Source organism: Phyllobates terribilis, unplaced genomic scaffold (genome assembly GCF_046119375.1).
Source record: "Phyllobates terribilis strain yellow unplaced genomic scaffold, ASM4611937v1 Scaffold_1__5_contigs__length_1240528914, whole genome shotgun sequence".
In the NCBI taxonomy this organism is placed as follows: domain Eukaryota; kingdom Metazoa; phylum Chordata; class Amphibia; order Anura; family Dendrobatidae; genus Phyllobates; species Phyllobates terribilis.
Window position 1 is genome coordinate 214,690,844 of NW_027362761.1, and position 14,753 is coordinate 214,705,596.

The 14,753-nt window shown below is 41.8% G+C and overlaps 1 protein-coding gene across 3 annotated transcripts in view; it reads right to left on the reverse strand.

Annotated features, from left to right (window-relative positions):
- Positions 1-394: 394 nt before the first annotated feature.
- SLC35D2 (solute carrier family 35 member D2) overlaps positions 395-14,753 on the reverse strand; it is a 135,062-nt gene continuing 120,703 nt past the window's right edge. For all 3 annotated transcript variants that reach the window (XM_073670983.1, XM_073670982.1, XM_073670985.1), the window contains one exon: positions 395-3,496. In XM_073670983.1, the coding sequence (XP_073527084.1) occupies positions 3,353-3,496 (144 nt within the window). In that variant the 3' untranslated portion in view covers positions 395-3,352. The remainder of the gene's footprint in view (positions 3,497-14,753) is intronic.

Genomic DNA, 14,753 nt, shown 5'->3' on the forward strand with positions numbered 1-14,753 from the left:
GAAGCCTGAAGACACATCTCTAGGACTAATCACCTCGTCCTCAGCCACACTCTGAAATACTGCAAAGTTTTCAGAGAAAAGCATAGTTCAGCGTAAAACTTCTATCTATATAATGAGAGAGGTGGTCTGATTCATGCTGTAAGTGGTTCAAGCAGCATGAACCACAACACGTTCCCTGTAACCCCTGCCCAATTTCCATATTTGCATTTGCATTTTTTCCTTTCCTTCTTCCAAGAGTTATAACTATTTTATTTTTTTATCCATATAAATAGCTTGTTTTTTTTTTGCAGAACAAGTTGTACATTTGAATAACATTTTACCACATGTTGTACTGGAAAACAGAGAAAAAATTCCAAGAGCAGTGAAATTGTGAGAAAAAAATGCAATTCTGACATTGTTTTTTGGGAATTCTTTATATGGTGTACATTGTGTGGTTAAATTACCTGGCGATATGATTTTGCAATCAGTATTGTAGCAAAGAGAAAAACGCTATCACTACCCTACACACAGAGAGCGCACCAAAAAATCTATTCATTCGGAGGTCAAAATTAGATATGTTGGTACTCAGCTAGCATTAATCCAGGCATAAATCTTGAACTAGAATTTGCAATCATCTGCCCGCTTCTATTATATACCGCAATACTTTGATACTGCAGAATATACTAGAAATCACAGTCTCACTTGAAGGTCTCAGGCTGAGTTTTAATGAAGCTTTGTCATGTCAGGCACAGAGGTCTTCAACAGACACCCGACTGTCACAACAACCCATTGGCGCCTTGCAAGCTGTTTATTCTGCTGTACGAAATGGACAGTAGCATGTAACAGGTTGACGGTTACGGGCAGAGGTTCGCTCGTGGAGGCAGATGCTGGCTCTGTCACGCAACCATTATACGCCAGGTATGGGAGGGCTCATGCTATGAGCCCACTCTATACACCTGCTCCTGACTTGCAGTCAGGGCCGGCATCAGCACCCGGCGCACCTGGGCAAGTGCCGGGGCCCTGAGCAGGCTAGGGGGCCCACTCACTATCGGGGACCCCTGCGCGCTATGGGACCCATGAGCGGTGCGGTGATAACCCCCCCACCGCTTGCTCAGGGCCCCGGCACAATACTACAATACTTACCTCTCCTCGTGCCTCCGCAGCAGGTCCGGTCTCTTCCGCAGCTGCAGCACAGTGACGTCTCAGGTCAGAGGGCGCGGTGACGTCTTTACACCGCGCTCTCTCCTGAGCCGTCACAGCGCAGAGCGGGAAGACACCGGCGATGCTGAGGAGTCTGGAGCAGCGGCAGCAGGTGAGAAGTGAGGTGAGTATTTGTTTTTTTGTTTTTTAATATATGGAGGCATGGGGCATTATAAGGGGGGGAGAGATGACATCCTGCATGGGGCATTATAAGGGGGGGGAGACATCCTGCATGGGGTATTATAAGAGGGGGTGACATCCTGCATGGGGCATTATATGGGGGGGAGAGGTGACATCCTGCATGGGGCATTATATGGGGGGTAGGGAGGGAGAGGTGACATCCTGCATGGGGCATTATATTGGGGGGGTGACATCCTGCATGGGGCATTAAAAGAGGGGGTGACATCCTGCATGGGGCATTATATAGAGGGAGAGGTGACATCCTGCATGGGGCATTATATGAGGGGTGACATCCTGCATGGGGCATTATAGGAGGGGCAACATCCTGCATGGGGCATTATAAGGGGGGGTGACATCCTGCATGGGGAATTATAAGGGGGGGTTACATCCTGCATGGGGCATTATATGAGGGGTGACATCCTGCATGGGGCATTATAAGGGGGGTGAAATCCTGCGTGGGGCATTATAAGAGGGGGTGACATCCTGCATGGGGCATTATAAGAGGGGGTGACATCCTGCATGGGGAATTATGTGGGGGGAACAGCCTGCATGGGGCATTATATGGGGGGGGAGGTGACATCCTGCATGGGGCATTATAAGGGGGGTGACATCTTGAATGGGGCATTATAAGGGGGGTGACATCCTGCATGGGGCATTATAAGGGGGTGACATCCTGCATGGGGCATTATGTGGGGGGAACAGCCTGCATGGGGCATTATGTGGGGGGAACAGCCTGCATGGGGCATTATTTTGGGGTTAGTATTCTGTATGGAGCATTATAAGGTGGCCAGTATCCTGTGCAGAGCATAATATGGGGGCCAGTATCCTGCATGGAGAATTATTTGGGGGCCAGTATTCTGTATGGAGCATTATAAGGGGGCCAGTATTTTGTACAGAGCGTAATATGGGGGTCAGTATCCTGCATGGAGCATTATTTGGGGGCCAGTATTCTGTATGGAGCATTATAAGGGGGCCAGTATCCTGCACAGAGCGTAATATGGGGGCCAGTATCCTGCATGGAGAATTATTTGGAGGTCAGTATTCTGTATGGAGCATTGTAAGGGGGCCAGTGTTCTGTAGAGAGCGTAATATGGGGGTCAGTATCCTGCATGGAGCATTATTTGGGGGCCAGTATTCTGTATGGAGCATTATAAGGGGGCCATTATCCTGTACAGAGCGTAATATGGGGGCCAGTATCCTGTATGGAGCATTTTATGGGGGCCATTATTCTGTATGGAGCGATTCCACCGGTTTCTGAGCTGTTTTGGAATTTACAATAGATATCGATCATGTAATGTAAGAAGTGAAATCTTTGGCCTTGTACTATATATATATATATATTTCTGTGCGGTATCTGTGCATCATGAAGTGTGGTATGTATTAAAGGGGCCCACAGAGACTGTTTCGCCCGGGGCCCACAAAAACCTGGAGCCGGCCCTGCTTGCAGTGTACTTATAAGGCAGATGCTGGGAAGAGGTTAAGTTGTCTAAAGAGGACACTAAATTTAATGCATCTTCATTGCTGATCAGTTAAATTCAACTTAGGCTTCTCATAGAAAACAATTATTTTGAATGTAAGAAAACTGACGACACTGTTTTTCAGTTTGTTTTTGTTTGTTTTTTAAAAAGCATACAGAAAACAAACATTAGAGAATCCAGAAACATGCCTGTCTCCACAATCACATCTTTATCTCACATTTCTGAAGTTGCGAGAACCTCTGGAACGACTTTACATACCCATGAGTCAATAAACTTAGTAACCTCTGTCAGATTTATAAGTGCATAGAATAAATTACCTTTTATAAGGAAATTTCAGTCATTATGGGCATTGTATAGAATGTAAGTCTTCTTCTCTCCGCATCCTTTAATGAATCTTCATCTATCCAATATCACTTCTTATCCCAGAGACATCTTAGATTTTCCATAAGTGTAAACACCTTATTTAAAATACTTGTTAGTGAAGTTAAAGTTTTATTTAGTATTCTCTAACGTCTTTAGAGTCCATATTTTTCTCTCCATTTGTAACTTGTAATAAAGCAGTCTTTTGTTCGTCCCAACTGAGCGTGGGTGGATGATTGTCTACTAATGGTGGGGCTTCCCAGAATGTCACGAAAGAGTACGCTGCTCCACCTGCCATGCTGAAATATATGAGAAATATAACCCAAATTAATTGTTGTTATTTTTAAAATATTCTATGTATGCCCAAAAATCAAGCAGATCAGATTTGTGCTGTATCCGATGAACATAACAATATGGGCCTTGGGATTTTCCGTTTTTTGCGTTTTCGTTTTTTGCTCCCCTTGTTCCCAGAGCCATAGCATTTTTATTTTTTGGTCAATATGGCCATGTGAGGGCTTATTTTTTGTGGGACAAGTTGTACTTTTGAATGACATTACTGGTTTTACTATATCATGTATTGGAAAACGGGAAAAAAATTCCAAGTGAGGTGAAATTGCAAAAAAAGTGCAATACCACAGTTTTGTTTTTTTTACCACGTTCACTGACTGCTAAAACTGACCTGCTATTCTTATTCTCTAGGTCATTATGAGTTTGTAGACATTAAACATGTATAGGTTATTTTTTATTTAAGTGGTGAAAAAAAAATCCAAAAGTTTGCTAAAATAAATAAAATAATGGCACCATTTTCCGAGACCTGTAGCGTCTCCATTTTTCGGGATCTGGGGACAGGTGAGGGCTTATTTTTTGTGTGCCGAGCTGACATTTTTATTGATACCATTTTGGGGTAGATCCAATGTTTTTATCACCCGTTATTGCATTTTATTGCACTGTTGCAGTGACCAAAAAAACATAATTCTGGCGTTTAAATTTTTTTTCTCGCTATGCTGTTTACCGATTGGATTAATTATTTTTTTATATTGATAGATCAGGCGATTCTGAATGTGGCAATAGCAAATATGTGTATGTGTTTTTTTTAATTTTATTTTGAATGGGGGGTGATTTAAACTTTTATAATTTTTTTTATTTTTTTAATATTTTTAAAAACATTTTTTTTACACTTTCTGCATGCTTCAATAGTCTCCATAGGAGACTAGAAGCAGCAGTTGTCTGATTGCTTCTACTGCATACAGGCGGTGAGCAGATCGCCTGTATGCAGTAGAAATGCTCACTTGCTATGAGTGCCGACCACTGGGTGACACTCATAGCAATTGAGAAATGACAACCACAGCGGTCTGATGCAGACCCCGGGTTGTCATGCCAACCCATGGGAGACCTGCGATCATGTGACGGAGCCACCGATGGGCGGGGTTAAAGCGGCATTTAACTGGTTTGCGTTTCCACCCGCGGCTGTTGTGGGCACATGTCAGCTGTATAGATCAGCTGACATGTGCCCGGTTCAGTGCGGGCTCAGCGCCGGAGCCCGCGCTGAAGGGGGTGATGGCCTGGGGCGTACTAATACTCCCCAGGCTATAAAAGAGTTAAAGTCCATGTTCTCGATTGTATTTACCTTTTCTAATCATATGCATCTTCAATAGAGACTGGATGGCAATCTTTTAATCTGTTATAATGTGCTGTTATAGAGGTCGGAAACTTTCTTTTGTTAGTACAACTTTCTTCACACCATCAGTCTCCTCCAACAGAAAAGTAGCATTCCCATGTGAGATGTTTTACAACTGGAGGAGGCTGATGGACCAGTCTGGCCATACTCTCCCCTACTGTCAGCCATTGTATAGACAGAAGTGCTGGTCAGTCTGTTGGGAAAGCTGCACTAACAAAAGAAAACAGCCAACATTTAACTATTCACACCACAGTTTTTACAATGCTGGAACAAGTCATTCCAAGACCAAACAGTAATAAAAATGAAAAACTGGTGTATTAGGTTCTCGCATTTATAGCAAAGATTTTGAAGCAAGTCCTTAATATACTCCTTACCAGGTAGAGTAGTATAGGAAAGAGTCAACCACACAGACATCTAATTCCCTATTACCATAATTGCTCAGACTTCAAAAGAGATTAAAGTTGCAAGATATACTGTAGCACCCTTTACATGGACCAACTGCCTGCACAATTTGTTTGCCAATTGGTAAACTTTTACCAACCAGCAGCTGTTTGACTGCCTATGACTGCCTATTTACAAAGGCAGCAAGAAAGCAAGCAATGCATACTGAGCGATCTATACTACATTGCTCAGTGTGTATAGGCGGCCATGGTTCTCGACAGTGCGAGACCTGTTTATACAGAACGATGCACCGCCTAGAATAATGATCTTTTACTCTGCACAAAAGATTGTTTCACCCAATGAACGAGCGTTTTGCTAGATCATCGGGTCATCAGCAGCCTGTTTACATGGCTAGGTAATCATGAAATGAGCGTTTTTAACATTGCTTGTTCACGATTATCTTGCAGCGTAAATTCCCTTTTTATATCAGGGAACCTTCTAATGGTCCATTTAGCAGAGACAATAACTGGAGAACAAGTGTTTGTTCCCAATTATTTACCCATTTAAACAGACCAGGGATCGCCTGATGAACAAGCAGCTCATTCATCGGGTGTGATGATTTTTATGCATGCTTAAAATTAGTTATTGGCAGCACATATATAAATGGATAATGTCCCATATGGGGACAGAAGAATAGTATCAGTGATTGTTCTGCACCATCGCGGTTCTGTTCAATAGTCAAGAGTTTGTTTCTTTGGCTAGGTGGTTCTCCAAAGGGCTGTGTAAACAGGTCAGTAAACGGCCGCCTATGAGCATGTAACTAGTTAATCAGCTGTTGTTTGACATCCTCGATTGACCTGTCAAAATGGGCCATAACATATAGACAATTGTATTTCATACCTTTCTATCATTTATAGAACAAAGCTCAGTTGCATTTAATTATTTATATCTCCATGTATTAATTCAGAGAAAGGAAATAAAAAAATTTGAGTAACCTCAAAAGTGGATACAGCATTATACTGGACAACTGAAGAGATTTACCAGATCACGATAGTAATAAATACATTTATATGACCAAAACACCTCGTAGGACACTGATAATTTAGATAATATAACATTTACGGTATATAACACTATTTTGAATTTATTATAACATACATTTTCTAAACAATTTTTAAAAACATAAAATCTAAAACTACCGTGAGGCTGAAGGTTGTTGTGTTGCTATACAATAAGAGAGAGGAATAAGTAGAATATATAAAGAAAACACAGTTATCCTACGTCATTCATACCCACGCTTCCTATGCATCTGGAAAGAACTTCACAGTACAACCTCATTTTAAACACTACTTATGAGCCCATAATAAGGGGTTATCATTACTCAGTCTACACTTTTGACATACCTCACCCACCCCCACACCAACTTGCTTCCTTCTTAACTTTCCTTCTGAACATCTCTCCTCGAGTATTTAAACACCTTATGTGCGTTACAGTTGCTATCAAAGTTATTCAAACCTCATTGTAAATTTGGTTTATTAGGACAATTTACAAGCTTTCTGCAGTTTGCAATAAACCAGTGAAACAAAACAAATTAATTTAAACTCAACACAACTAACATAACAAGTGGTTTCTACAAATTCAACACAAAAAAACACTTAGGCTATGTGCCTACGATGCTCCATTTTTTTTTCTGAGCGTTTCTGCATCTCCCTGGCAGAAAAAAACGCATGCGGATTGTACATGCGGATTGTACATGCGGATTGTACATGGGTTTTCCTGCCAGGGACAAGCGGATGTGAAGCATTCTTCACATGCATTTCCGCATGCGGGTTGTCAAGCGCTTTCCAAGCGATTTTAGCATCACTTGGAAAGTGCTTGACAACTTGGTCACACTATATAAATCCATGCAAATGGAATGGATTTATATAGTGTGACCGAAAAGAATGGCAAAAAATAAAAAAATAAATATATACTTACCCTCCGATGGCCCCCGGTGTCTTGTTTCCCTCCATCCAGGCTGCCGGCAGCGGTACACTGAAGGACCTGCCGACGTCAGCGTCGTGTGACCCGTCACATGACTATGACATCAGCACAGGTCCTCCAGTCCATCGCTAGCTGCCGGCAAGTGAAGACAAGGAGAGCGGGAGCCACCAGAAGGTAAATATAATCTTTATTTTTTATTTTATTCTTTTTTTCACAGTTTTCTATGGTTGCCAGGTCCGGAGGAGGGTCTCCTCTCCTCTAGACCCGGGTACCATCCGCACATTAGAACGCATGCATTCCGCAAGTCCTTATCTAGTGAAGCGGAATGCATGCGTTCTAATGCAAGTCAATGGCGGCGAAAACGCAGCACTTCCGCAAAATAATTGGTAGTGCTGCGTTTTTTCCTGAATTTTCCACAGCGGAAATTTCCGCAGCATGTGCATAGCACATGCGGATTATCATTGGGGAACATGGCAGGCCTTCTACCATGCGTTTTTTAAGCGTTTCTGCAGCGTTTTTGCCGCTGCGGAAACGCTTAAAAAACGTATCGTGGGCACACAGCATTATAATGACTACTGCAGCCTCAGTAGTTGTCAACCCATTTATTACCAGATTCTTAAGTACTTTGTTGAGCACATTTGGCTGTTTTGACCTGCTGCAAATGTGTTCCATAGCCAGACACCAGATTCTGAAAGCGTTCCTGAGAAATCTTAGCCCATTACTCATGGGCAATTGCCTCAAGTTCACCAATATTCCTTGGTAGTCCAGAAAGCGGTACAGAAACTTAAAGGGATTATACCGGGCTATTTGATGTTTTTTTTACTATGGGCCTAAAAATTAACATGCAGGTAGTTTCTAACTACCTGTCTGCTCTACACGGTGCTGGCTCAGACCAGTCATGGACCGCTCCTGCCGGCAATTCGGGTGCTTCAAGGCAACAGAGCAGTTCTATTATCATGGCAATAAGAACCAAGCACAGTGCTCAATTATCCAGTGATTTTAGACTTAAATACCCCTTCAACAATCTAAGATTAGAATGGTGGCTCAGTGATTAGCATTGTTGCTTTGCAGCACTGGGGTCCTGGGTTGAAATCCCATCAAGGAAAACATCTGCAAGGAGTTTGTATGTTCTCCCCATGTTTGCGTGGGTTTCCTCCAGGTTCTCCGGTTTCCTCCCACACTCCAAACACATACTGATCTATGGGAATCTAGATTGTGAGCCCTAATGGGGACAGTGCCAATAATGTCTGTAAAGCGCTGTGGAATTAATGGCGCTATATAAGTGAGTAAAATAAATAAAAAATAACTAAATTAGCAAAAAATTTCAGATAGTTTTATACTTGCTTTGGATCATTTAAAAGTAAACTGCATATTCACTCAGTGGGTACAATTGCAATATTGCTTGATTATCTACAATTTCTATGCAGGGCTGCCACCAGGAATTTCAGGGCCTCATACTGGAAAAATTTTCAGGCCCCCTTGACATTCTGCCCAGGCTCCACCCCTCAAACCTTCCAGAATCCCACCACCCACGCTTGGAAAAACTCCACTTTTGCACCACTTTCTCACCAATCATACATTAACAGTTCCCATCAAACACCAGATCACATACATAGCCGGCAGATTTTGTTTTGGCCAAAAGATTTTTTAAGCCGCCACCACGACAAGGAGACTCTTCTGTCAGGGTCCTACTGAACTCTAACCTATTAAACATTTCTTAAAATATCCAATACTTTATTTTTTTTTAAGGGAATGAGTCACATACATTTTTTTCAACTAATTGAAACTAGATTGTGATCATTTTTTTATAATCTGTATTTCTGATTGCAGATTATTGTATTCTGTTTTCTGTACATTTATGGTAGCTGCTTTCTTGCCTATTTGGAGATATGGACATTGAACATATGCATGTATATATCACAAGCCATTATAGGGGACTATTTCCTTAGGGGAGTTTTCTATACATGTTCTCATGTTTAGTGACATGCAGATGTCATTGTGCAGGAAGGAGGAAGAGGTGAACTGTGACTCTACCTACTGTGAATGGTGGACTCTGTTATCTCTCAGTGTAATCCAGCTTGTTATGATAATGAGGTGACTGCTGAAAAGGGATCTCTTCTACAGGTGTCAGTCTATTAGAAAAGCGTTTTCTGTTTATTATTTTACGATATAAGGGGTGACAAACTTTAAAGTAAATTCTTCCAAAACTTTAAACTATAATTAAAAGGATTGGGCATTTTCTGGTTATTGTTGAGCAATGTGTTTGAGATGATAAGGCACTTACTATTATGGTGTTTCTTGAATTTCGTCAATAAATATGAATTATGGGAAATAGCCTATATTTCCATGTTGAAGTTCCGCAATCCTCATCAGTCTCCCATAGTGATCAATGGGAGGCATGTAGGAAGCGGCTGCCGTGGATATTCAGCAGAAAGTCGTTGTGGCTGTACACGCCAAACTTCTGCTTCAACATCCGCAATGTAAACTGGCCCTAATAATTACCCCATATGTTGTGTATAGGGGATAAGTATTAGGCTACTAGAATATTCCCTTTAAGACAGGCAACTGTCACTTATAGTAGACAGGCAGGCATCAGTCAGTAGGGTTGAACTTAGTAGTACTTAATAGTTTGTAGGCAGGCAGCAGACAGAGAAGGCCTCCGAGGGAGGGAGGCACAAGAATAGTACCAGGTGAGTGGGCAATGGGAGATCGGATGAGGAAATGGGAGGTCGAATAGCTTGTGCATCTCATCACTTTCGGACCCTCAACTCATGCATATAATGCGTTGCAAGGGCCCGGGGTGCGCCAGCAGCTTAGGAGCAGAGGGCGGTCCGGCAGCGTCTGATGTCACTGATGTCAGACACAGCCGGCCCCCTCTGTTGCAGCCATACAATGTAAGTATCTGCAGCTGTGAGTGCCTGGGGCCCCAGGGCTTAATAAAGTAAAGTAAAGTAATTAGCCCCAGCCCCAGTGTGCCACGCAGTCTGGCAGGCCGTTTATACACTGGCTCGGCTGTACTGCCTCAGCGCAGGCTGCGTAGCCGGTCTCACCCAATCCGTTCTCCTCCCACCACCTCTTTGCTTCTGCTCACCGGATCCAATACATGATGGTGGCCCCGTTTCTTTGGATAGGTTTTTCATGTGAAGGCATGGATAACATCTGTGAATCTCAATGTCAAACCATACCAATATATAATATAAGGTTTTATGAGGGGCAACAAATGATTTAAGTTTAAAAGTGGACCCGGACCCAAGCGCTGTACTTCTGAACCGTGTGTCAAACATATTTCTAACAAATTAACAGCAGCTTGCCCTGGCAGCAGGCATGTTTTTCATTAATGTCTGATGAGGGGAAAAAAAGAGACAATATAAAACAACATCTGTCTGATTCTTTTCTGGTAAACCACTGCTGCCATGACAGAGAATCATATGCTTAAATTCTTTTTTTTATTAAACATTATCCTTTGGGAATCGGAAATGACTTTTTGTTTCAGAACTTGCCAAGTAAATGAAAAGTTTAAAGCGGTCCCATGTTTCATACATCTTTAAACGCTATTACAGTATCGTTGTAAAAAGCAATATTACACAATGCTTGACATAACTGTGGTACTCCGAATAGTTCATGTCTTGCGTCCTTTGTCATTACTTAAAGGGATTGGTCACTACTTTACATGTCCCTTTCATGTGAACTAATGGCCATAGATAAGTGCTTTACTAAATACCTTGCTTTCCCAAAACCTTCTGTAACCGTAGATGCTCTCCTTGACACATTATCTTTGGCTGTGAATCCCTTGACTTCCTGTGATGGAAAGATTTTGACATGACGAATTCCAGCCTCTGGGAACTGATGGCGGGCATGGCTCCATACAGCCCAGCTCACACTGCTCCTATGCATGTTGCTGCAGACACAGCTCTCCGTTATACAGTATCTGGATGTATACCACATGGTGTATAAACAGTCATGGCCGACAGTGTTGGCACCCTTGCATTTGTCCCAAAAAATTATTGCAATTACACATATTTTGGTATACACATGTTTATTTCCTTTATGCGTATTGGGAAAAAAAAAAGAAAAAAAAGGCAAATTGGACATAGTTTCACATAAGATCCCCCAAAAAATGGGCCGGACAAAATTGTTGGCCTCCTCAACGTAATATTTGGTTGCACACTCTTTGGAATAAATAACTGCAATCAATCGCTTCCTATAACCATCAACAAGCTTCTTTTCTGTCAATATGGCTGTATGAGGGCTTGTTTTTTGAGGGACGATTTGTACTTTTGAATGACACCATTCATTCTAACACATAGTGTCTTGGAATACGGGAAAAAAATTCCAGGTACGTTGAAATTGCAAAAACAAGTGCAATTCCACAATTTTTTCTTTTATCTTATTGCAATGTTGCGGCAGCCAAAAAAACCCTTAATTTTGGTGTTTTGATTTTTTTTCTCGTTATGACATTTACAGTTCGGATTAATTTACTTAAATTTAATATTTTGATAGATCGGATTTTTGCCTCAGCGCTGCTATGCATAGTAAAAATCATGATCTCCTATGAACTCCAGCATAGCCTGACATTCACAGGAAGATTGTAATGAAAGGCAAGGGGTTCATCAGCAGACCCACGGCTGTCATGATAATCCATCAGTGCCCCATGATCAAGTCACGGGCGTGCCAATGGGAGCGTGGAACAATGTGCCTCCCTGCCGGGGCATGTTAGATGCCACTGTCAGAAATTGAGGGGATTTAGAATGTCCTATCCAAATGTACCATTGCGCTAAGGTATTGGGGGTTACCCATAAAAGCAGGCAGTGACATTATAGTAGCATTTGTAGATGTAAATCTCTGCAACCAAGATCCCTAAATTTGTACCTCTTAGTTTGTATTTTTTGGACTTTAAAAAAAAAAACATGAATTTTAATTAATAGCAGTGCTGAAAAAGAATGCAGTATTCATAAGGATACACCGGATTCCATTGGTGTTGCTTGCTATTTAAATGTTCATGTACAGGTGCCTTTAGGTCACCATTCTCAGCTATGTTTCTGAGAAAGACATCCCTGGGGCCATAATCCCGCAGAATTAATCGAACTGGTTCCCTTTAATTAGGATTTATAAGGAATAATTCCACTCATTTCAGCACCAGTAAGGTGGCTCAGTGGTTAGCACTGCAGCCTTGCGGTGCTGGGGTCCTGGATTCTAACCCCACCAAGGACAACATCTGCAAGGAGTTTGCATGTTCTCCCCATGTTTGCATGGGTTTTCTCCGGGTACTCTGGATAGGAAATTTAGATTGTGAGCCCCAATGAGGACAGTGCTGACAATGTCTGTAAAGTGCTGTCGAATTAATGGCGCTATATAAGTGAGTAAATTAAATAAATAAAATTTCCTTGCGGAGTGGGATTCATATAAGGGAATATCACTTTATCAAATGCAAACCATACAATTACTAACAAGTTGCTGGGTAACTCATCTTTCCATATAACATTATCTATAATGTCTAGGCAGTAAGGAGACTTTTTTGTAGTACTATGGTTTGAATTGATTTTGATCAAGTGACAGCTGCAGTTTAACCCCTTGGAGATGCAGCCATTTATTTTGCCTCTTCACTTTCCAAGAGTCATAACCTTTTATTTTTTACATAGTCATGGCCATCTCAGGGCTTTGCTTTGTATCAAAGTTATTGTTTTGAATTACACCTTTAATTGGTTGCTCCACTACTTTTATAGTTTTATGAGTAGGTCATCAATATCAGATTGGTGGTGGTCCTACAAACCCACAGATCAGTTGTTCTCAGTAAGGAGGCTGGATGTTACCAACTGCGGAACTGAACATCACAGATCAGTCAACTGTGTAGTGGCTGGACTCTACCCCAGCCTGTGTGCCACACAGGCCTGAGTGAGCAGAGACCTGCTAAGGACATTTTCTTTGTTTGTCTGATCTAAAGGCTGTTTGCTTTTCTGTTTGGCTTCTGGGTATATGAAGCAATAAACCTACATGAACTTTTAAAGGAACAAGCCTCCTGTTTTCCTCCAGTCGCCCCCAAGTGAGTAAAACCCCTACAGTACCAAATATTAAGTTCTGTTTTTCCATTGTATCAAATACTTATTTCACACAATAAAATGCAAACTAATTATGTAAAAATCATACAATGTGATTTTCTGGATTCTTTTTTAGATTCTGTCTCTCACAGTTGAAGTGTAACTACGATAAAAATTACAGACCTCTCCATTCTTTGAAGGTGGGAAAACTTGCAAAATTGGCAGTATATCAAATACTTATTTCCCCCACTGTATGTATTCACCCCTTTTGGGATGAAGCCCCTAAAGATTTCTGATGCACGCAATTCCCTTCATAAGTCACAAACTTAGAGAAAGGAAATCCTCCTGTGTGCAATCTAAGTGTCACAGGGTCTTTCAGTATACATATACCTTTTCTGAAAGGTCGCAAAGGCTGCAACATTATTAAACAAGAGGCACCACTAACCAAACACCATGAAGACCAAGAAGATCTCCAAACAAGTCAGGGACATAATTGTTGAGAGGTACACGGCTGTGTTGGGTTGTAAAAAAAATTCCCAATCTCTGAAGATACTCCGGAGCACCATCAAATCCATTATCATCAAATGGAAAGAACATGGTACCACAACAAACTTGGCAAGAGAGTAATACCCACCAAAACTCTCAGCCCGCGCAAGGAAAGCATTAATCAGAGAGGCAGCACAGAGACCAAAGGTAATCCTGAAGAAGCTGCAGAGTTCCCAAGCAGAGACTGGAGTATCTGTCCATATGACCGCAATAAACTGTACACTCTATAGAGGTGGCCTTTATGGAAGAGTGGGCAGAAAAAAGCCTTTACTTACATACAAAAATTGTAAGGATCATTTTGAGTTTGCCAAAAGACATGTGGGAGACTCCCCAAATGTATGGAGGAAAGTGCTGTGGTCAGATAAAACCAAAATTGAACTTTTTGACCACCAAGGTAAACACTATGTCTGGCGCCAAACCAACACAGCTCATCACCCCAAGAACACATCGCCACAGTGAAACGTGGTGACAGCATCATGCTGTGGGGATATTTTTCAGTACACGGTCAGGGAAAATGGTCTGAGTAGAGGGGAAGATGGATGGTGCGAAATACAGGGATATTCTTGCTCCAAACCTGTTTCAATCTGTCAATGATTTGAGACTAGGATGGATGTTCACCTTCCAACAAGACAATGACCCAAAGCATATTGCTAAAGCAACACTCGAGTGATTTAAGGGGAAACATGTAAATATTTTTGAGTGGCCTAGTCAAAGCCCACAACTTAATCCTATTGAGAATCTGTAGTCAGTCTTGAAGATTGCTGTTCACCAGAGGAAACCATCTAACTTGAAGGAGCTGGAGCAGTTTTGCCTTGAGGAATGGGCAAAAATCCCAGTTGCAAGATGTGGAAAGCTCATAGAGCCTTATCAAAAGTGAATTGCAGCAAAAGGAGGCTCTACAAAGTACTGACTTTGGTTGGGTGAATAGCTATG